Below are 7,194 nucleotides of genomic sequence, written 5' to 3' on the forward strand. Positions count from 1 at the left end.
TCCTGCTGATGGATTAAGGACCTTCTACAGCCCTGTCCAGCTCTCCTTGAATAACTGCCTGTCTCCTGGAATCTTCTCCATGCCCCTGAGACTGTGCTGGGAGACACAGCAAACCTTCTGGCAATGGCATGTATTGATGCGCCATCCTGGAGGAGTTGGACTACCTGTGCAACCTTGTAGGGTCCAGGTAACGCCTCATGCTAGCAGTAGTGACACTGACCATCTCCAAATGCAAAACTAGGAAGGAAAAATGTCAGTTTCCTCCACCTGTTAAACCATTCCTGTTCTGGAGGTCGTCTCATTGTTACCTCTCCAGTGTGCCTGTTATTAATTTCATTAACACTAACACAACTGAAACTGATTAACAACCCCCCTGCTACTTAACTGACCAGATTAATATCCCTCGATGCTATACTTCGATTAAAAAGTGTTCCTTTAATTTTTTTTGAGCACTGTACTTTGCTTTCCAGCCAATAAAAGCATTCTTTCTGAATGCGCTGATATTTATCATTTACCCTCTCCAAACATGGATGGATGGATGGACAGACATCATATTGAGAGGCAGATATCATGAACATACAGCCACACAGTGTTTCCCACCCCAGCCCTCAGGGACACCCAGCAGTCCACATTGTTGCTCCGTCCCAGCTCCCAACACATCTATACCAAGTATTCTGTGTTCTTGATTGGTTGAGAGAAAAAATGTGGACTGGCTTGGGGACCCTAATGACTGGGTTTGGAAACAGCGGTGGAGCAGATTATCACATCTGGCGTGCTTCATCCCCTGTGATGGATCTGCATCCCATCCAGGGCAAAGTCCAGCCTTGGGCGCTCCCACACCCCTGCCCAATGACGGTAAGGGTAAGTCTGAAGCTTGGCAGGCAGAGGATGCAAGTCCATCGCAGCACATGCACTCACAAGCACCATGACAAATTACTCATAACCACACCACACAGGTCTGCAGGCGGAAGGCCACAGCGCCAGCCGGAAATATACAGCAATAATAATAATTTTAAAAACTATTTACACTTTACTTTTACAGCATCTAGAAAAAAATTAAAAAATAAATTTGGATACAACATAAGATACTGACTCACTGATACTTTTTGTAAAAGGTGAGAACCATTGAAAATGTGACATATTTACAGGAAAAAAGAAACCCAAATGGGCATAAAATAAAGGGATCTTTACTCTGAAAACTTTCAGAGTAACTATGTTACATGTCAGTGGTATTTGGTTTGGTAATAAAGGTTGGCTTGGGGCCTGGGCAGTACTGGCCTTGTTAGGACACATATCCTGGAGGAGAACAATCCGGAAAGGCCATGTACAGGCAAATCTTAAGAATGAGCAGCTCAGACACGGATCACTGACACTTTGGGAAAAAAGCCATTCCTAGTTCCCTCCAGCCACCAGCAGGCATTCGAGGACAAACGCACAGGATTCCCAGGCTCCAACGGCACGAGATGGATGACAGACATCGTCACAGCAGACCAGGGAGCACTCCAGGGTCACCACGAAGGTGTCCATCCTGAGAAAGCACAGCTGGGGTCACACCACCAGCTGCCCGAGACTTTTCTCCTGAGTCGGGTGAAATTAACAGCATTACAATGGTAAATGAAGTCACCCGAGTATTTCAGACGTTGCTCCGTGTGTCTGCAGTGTGGTGCCACTTACTCACCTGGCTGTTTATTACTGGAAATGTTGTGATGAGTCAGAAGGGCCTGAAGTCTCTTGACCTCCTCACTCAGTTTCTGAGCTTCCTGTTGACAAAACACAGCCAAACTATGGAAAGCATCTACTGTCACTTTCAATGGAAACATCCGGAATAACTCAGGATGTTTCTGAAATGCTGAAAATACTCCGAAACGCAGTTACCTCATTGCACTTCTCCAGGGATTCAAAGTTTTTGGGGTTTTTCTGGACATTTGGGACATTCTTCACCTTTTGAGTTTTCAGGTATCCTGCCTCCTCAAAGATGTCTTTCAGAAGTTTATTGTATCCCTTTAAAATACGAAAGAAAACCCGTGACACCAGAAGCATTCAGAACAACACAGCTACAACAAAGACTGAGCTGTCCAGTCCCTCACCTGCTCCGTGACGAACTCTTCGTACAGAGCCTGCTCTGCCTCGTCCCACTCCTTCTGCAGTTTGTCACTAAGCAAGGGATAAACTGCATACACAGAAAAGCTTCGTGATAAGCTTTTTCCTTGATGACATGGGGTACAAATGTCCCAATATTCTACAAAGCTATTGGCATAATACCATCAAGATTCGGTTATTCTTTGGTATTCTTGCCTTCCATTAACTACACGCAACACTGAACAATTCTGATGTAACTTACAGAGGGTCAACATCTTCGCTTACACAGCACTAATGCTACAAATGTTCAGCATCCTTTGTTTTTCTGAAATATGTTCTGATCAGCCAGCTTACCCAGAAGCGAGTGCGGGTGACACACCAAAGGCGTCTCGAAGGTCAGAGAGTACATGCAGGTGCTGGGCTCCGAGACCCGCGCCAGCTTGCTGCTGCCCCCACAGACCAGGAGGACCTGAAGAAAAAAAAGAAAAAAAAAAAAATATATATATATATATATATTGCACGGCACGTGGACAAACCAAAGACGTAATGCACACAGCTGAGTAATGCAGGCTACCCCCACCTAAGCTTTCGCTTTTGATACCAACAGAATAATCTGCCGAACGATCCCCCAATAAGGCCGTACCTTCGTCTGCCGGTTTTTATTTCCACAGGAGTCTCCTTCTCTCATCCACATGGCCGTGAAGGTGTTATTCGCGATCTCCCACTCCTGCCATATCCTGGAGGGACAAAGCTGGGTGAGGGTGGTGCTTCCACGGGCAAACATGAGGAATTGTTTCGTGTGGTGCCAGAAGGCAGCACTGAACTCTCACCCGAGTATCCCACTGTAGGCATTCCAGCGAAACGTCTGCTCGTGCTGAGTCACGTTGTGGAACGGACAGAACTCATATTTATACCTGTAACAGTAACAAAAAAAACAACAGCAGGGTGGCTCTGTGTTACAAAGAGGCAGAAAATTTGTGATAAATCTCTGGAAACTTTCCATGGGAAGTTAAACTGGAGAATTTTGGAAATGTTAAACTCCATGGAACTCTGTATGTGCTCTGATATATGGCAAAGAAAGCAAACTGTATACAGTGTAGAATATGACTAAGCATCTGCCAGTCTTTTGACTGATTACGGGCCAGGCAGTAGTCCCACTCTCGCCTTTCCCATCCTCACATACATGGTATGGTACTTACGTGGATTCTGTGTAACTGAAACACTTCCCAGCCAGGGCGTGAAGATGAGGAGGTCCTGGAGCAAATGAGCAGAACATAAAAATGCAGACACAGATCTCCCTTAGCACCCATGAAAATAAACTCCCAATATTAAAACAAACACTAAACAAATGTTTTCCATTAGATTGTCATCCTTAAGCAAGAAAATGTAAGTAAATGTTTGCAGATGACTATAGAAATGCAGTCAGTTGGAAAAGCACCAGCTGACATAGGGGACTGTCACAGTCCAACCAGGTTTCTTATTCATTTTTACCTGAAAATGGTGATGGAGACACTTTGGGCTGAAGTCTGTTGCCTTGGGCTAAAAGAGGATTGTTGAGTCTGAAAGAACACGGCGCCGTCAAACCGTTCAGTTTGAAGTATAAACTTGACAGTTTGATATAAAATACAATGCACAATAAAACAAGTAGGCTACACTGTTTTTTACATACCCAAATGTGTTTGGTTCTTCCACAATCTTCATCTTCCCAGCAGATGATAATGTTACTAGATACAAATTAAAGCAACGTCACACAGGCACACGAATCTGTTTACATAGGGTGACCAGATAATCCACGTCAGAGAGGACACATGTGAGCTAAAACAGGATTTTCAAAATACCATTTTAATTAAAAGAACCTGGATTTCAGTTAAGCACCGAGTTCTTGCTGTGAGCTGATTGGTCAGTCTCCTATAATCAGACATATGCCACTAATGTTAATGTGTGACCGCTGGATGGGTTTTTCAATCAAAGCAGTCAAAGCACAAGAAGAAGTGAGCTATTTAACCAAGTACAGGTGCCTTTCGCTTTTAAAGTAGTTTGTAAAACCTGGAGTAGCTTGAAGTGTCATCCCTGACATGGATTATCCTGTCACCCTAACAGTTTACATTGAATGTAAAGTACAAATAACATATATAGGATAAATTCGAGTATCTTCGTACCAGGCAGTTAGGCAACACAGCACTTAAATATATGTAATAAATGTGGAAACATTTCAACGTCATAGACAAAAGGTACTTACGCTGTAGGCTAAGAACCAGTAGATTCAACCGACCTAAACTGCTTGTTTTTGAAATAAAATGCATGCTTGCTGTCATATAAAACAGAAACGTATACAACACTAACAAGCTAAACTGCGGCGTCCATAACTAACCCAGCGTGGGTAACGTGACGAATGACGTCAGCGAAAAATGTTACGTTTCGCGTTCTCAAACCTCAAAAAATAAATGGTGGCCAATGCGGATATACCTGCATTGCGATCCTGAATATAAGGTTCCTTACATACAAAATGTATGAATGACAACCGTAACAAATGCGGTGTAAATTATTCGCGCTGATAATTTTGAAATTTGGTTACAGTGGCAGTTTCGGGTTTTACGGTAAACGCGGGCGGCTACAGCAACCTAAAAAATAAAGCCGCCGCCAGTCATGGCTGCGGAAACGTGGTGGATTATCGGCGTGTTGGTCGATATTTCACAAAAACAAAGTTCATTGTTACAGTACAGTATTTTTTACGCACTTGAGTAAAGTTTATTGTTATTTATGTAGGTATAGTTGCTTTTTATTTGCGCTAAGATCGTAAACAGCTGTTTCTGTAACGTAGTTTTCGTGTCGATTATGTTGACAGTTCATTGGAAAAGCAGGGACATTAGTTAATGATCTAGAGCAGGATAAAAACAATAAGTGACTTGCGATGGGGCGGAAGAAGCAACAAGGAAAAGCCGAGCGATCGTCAGCTCGTGGGAAAGACACCCGTCACAGGATGAAGGGGAAATCGCTGGAGAGCTTCACTGAAGAAATGCACGCCGCCCTGCAAGGTGAACTGCACTGCCTGCATTTAACAGCTCAGTAGCTATGCACAGTGCTGAATTATGCTATAATATAGTCCTCACAGTGGCATTCATACCAGCACGTTTCTGTGCTTTGTATAATTTGAGTGAAAAACAGTTACATAACTAATTTTGTGGAAAGATTCAGTACAGTGACAGAAAGTTCTTAAAGAGATGGTTGTATTTTTTTTGTCATGTGTTGCTTGCAGCGAATGTAGAGGCAGTGGGTGATGAAGCAGCCCTGGTGAAGTTACCCTGCCCCCTGGCCATGTGGGACCTGGGGCACTGTGACCCCAATAAATGCACGGGCAGGAAGCTGGTGCGCAAGGGCCTAGTGCGCAATCTGAGGCTCAACCAAAGATTTAATGGTCTCATCCTCAGCCCTATGGGAACTAAATATGTCTCTCCTCTGGACAGGTGAGTGACAAGACCATGATCCCAGCCCCTCACTCTCCCACTGCATACGTGGATGAATGTCATCTTTCTACTTGCAGAGACATTGTGGCTAACAGTGGGGTGGCTGTCATCGATTGCTCCTGGGCCAAACTGGAGGAGACACCCTTCGGCAAAATGAGAGGGAGCCATCCTCGCTTGCTGCCATACCTGGTGGCAGCGAACCCAGTAAACTATGGCAAGCCGTGCAAGCTCTCATGCGTGGAGGCCTTTGCTGCCACCTTCTGCATTGTGGGTAAGGATAAAGTGCCAGAAATGGGTGACAGAGATAGATAGAAGTTCCAACACATGCCTGAGGAATTAGAAAAGGATGATGGGAAAGTTATAGTCACCCTGGAAGAGCGAAGTGATGATTTGTGGATGATGCAGGATTCCGAGACCTGGCTGTGATCCTGCTGAGGAAGTTTAAATGGGGGAAGGTGTTTCTGGACCTGAACTGCACCCTGCTGGAGAAGTACGCAGCCTGTCAGTCTGAGGAGGAGCTGCTGGCTGTGGAGAAGGACTTCCTCACCAGCAAACCGGAGGAGGAGGAGATAGGTAGTGCAGTGTGACATGCTGGCTGTAGGCTAACACCTCAGATCAGTGCTTACCAATCAGCTCCTTACATTTTCTGATTGACAGAGCATTCAAAGACATGACTAAAGTTCTGTGATATTTTTTGTCTCATCAGATCCATTTGATGTTGAATCTGGGAGACAGTGTTCGAATCTCAACAGACCCAGTTGGTGAGATGAGTGCATGTTTGACGTTCTCTACAGAAAGATTTCCTCAAAAAAGTGTGAAAGCATGAAAAAAACACTGTTCGCAATTGGCTTGTGTTCAGGGGTACTCAGGAAGAAGAAGAAAATGAAAGTGACAGCGAGGAAGAAGAAGAAGAGGAAGAGAAGGAGGAAGAGGAGGACACCGAAGAGAGTGAGGATGAGGAAAAGGGGGACGCCGAAGAGAGTGAGGAAGAGGACAGGGGCAAGATGTGTGCCAGTGCATCTGCTCCCAGTGCAAATGACATTTGGAAGGGGGCAAAGAAAAGAATTCGGAACTAAGGGCTTCTGCCCTGCATTTATTGTTTGGATATATATGAGACTTGACCTTGGGTTACATTGTGGTTCATTTCTGCTAAGGGTTATCTGAGACCCTGCTTGTACAATATTTCATTTAATAATTTAATAAAGTTTATTCTCCATTTGTAGTTTTAATAATGGAGTGTTTGTCTACATGTGGTTTGAGTATTTGAGCACAGGGAAGCAGAGCGATAACTGCTGATATGATCAGTATGCATTTTAAATAGACCTCATTTTCAGGAGTGATTTAATATCCTTGGCACATGTCCAGTAACAGGAAATTTATACAACTTGCTACAATATAAGACGGTCAGCCAATGACACGATAAACATCTGTGTAACAAATTCACTATGCTACAATTAATTTCAAAACATGAAAAACCTTCAGACAGCACATGTTAGACTTCAGCAGGTTACAACAGTGTCCAAAAATATGGAAACACTTCCAGTTTTTTAGAGAATGCAGAACTGTTTAAAATGCTGCTCCAGTTACTTATTTAATTGTCCAATGTTTGACATTTGTAACATTCTTTGATTGTTTATAAACATCACCGGCA

The 7,194-nt window shown here is 43.8% G+C and overlaps 2 protein-coding genes across 3 annotated transcripts; one reads left to right on the forward strand and one right to left on the reverse strand.

Annotated features, from left to right (window-relative positions):
* Positions 1-1,010: 1,010 nt before the first annotated feature.
* gnptg (N-acetylglucosamine-1-phosphate transferase subunit gamma) lies at positions 1,011-4,477 on the reverse strand. The gene is made up of 11 exons (XM_049013527.1): positions 4,319-4,477; positions 3,749-3,803; positions 3,571-3,638; positions 3,279-3,333; positions 2,910-2,993; positions 2,723-2,816; positions 2,434-2,548; positions 2,088-2,170; positions 1,876-2,001; positions 1,679-1,760; positions 1,011-1,578 (listed from the first exon to the last, which is right to left on the reverse strand). Exons 1-11 carry the CDS (start codon positions 4,392-4,394, stop codon positions 1,481-1,483), a joined length of 936 nt encoding a protein of 311 aa, XP_048869484.1. The 5' UTR covers positions 4,395-4,477; the 3' UTR covers positions 1,011-1,480.
* A 14-nt stretch (positions 4,478-4,491) lies between these two features.
* tsr3 (TSR3 ribosome maturation factor) lies at positions 4,492-6,759 on the forward strand. 2 transcript variants are annotated; one of them, XM_049013526.1, is made up of 7 exons: positions 4,492-4,587; positions 4,925-5,114; positions 5,336-5,543; positions 5,621-5,814; positions 5,949-6,116; positions 6,250-6,304; positions 6,403-6,759. In XM_049013526.1, exons 2-7 carry the CDS (start codon positions 4,991-4,993, stop codon positions 6,617-6,619), a joined length of 966 nt encoding a protein of 321 aa, XP_048869483.1. In that variant the 5' UTR covers positions 4,492-4,587; positions 4,925-4,990; the 3' UTR covers positions 6,620-6,759. The 2 variants fall into 2 exon arrangements, with proteins under 2 accessions (XP_048869483.1, XP_048869482.1); XM_049013525.1 differs by lacking the exon at positions 4,492-4,587 and having other exon boundaries at positions 4,688-5,114.
* The last annotated feature ends 435 nt before the right edge of the window (positions 6,760-7,194 follow it).

This window comes from Brienomyrus brachyistius, chromosome 5 (genome assembly GCF_023856365.1).
Source record: "Brienomyrus brachyistius isolate T26 chromosome 5, BBRACH_0.4, whole genome shotgun sequence".
Lineage (NCBI taxonomy): Eukaryota > Metazoa > Chordata > Actinopteri > Osteoglossiformes > Mormyridae > Brienomyrus > Brienomyrus brachyistius.

Bases quoted from the DNA above. Each gene is read 5' to 3' on its own strand.
- gnptg (XM_049013527.1), bottom strand. From the start codon at position 4,394: ATGACAGCAAGCATGCATTTTATTTCAAAAACAAGCAGTTTAGGTCGG. The intron at 3,804-4,318 runs GTAAGTACCTTT...ATTTGTATCTAG, and splicing joins ACTGGTTCTTAGCCTACAGC to TAACATTATCATCTGCTGGG. The intron at 2,171-2,433 runs GTAAGCTGGCTG...CTGTGTATGCAG, and splicing joins TCACCCGCACTCGCTTCTGG to TTTATCCCTTGCTTAGTGAC.
- tsr3 (XM_049013526.1), top strand. From the start codon at position 4,991: ATGGGGCGGAAGAAGCAACAAGGAAAAGCCGAGCGATCGTCAGCTCGT. The intron at 5,544-5,620 runs GTGAGTGACAAG...TTCTACTTGCAG, and splicing joins TATGTCTCTCCTCTGGACAG to AGACATTGTGGCTAACAGTG. The intron at 6,117-6,249 runs GTAGTGCAGTGT...TTGTCTCATCAG, and splicing joins ACCGGAGGAGGAGGAGATAG to ATCCATTTGATGTTGAATCT.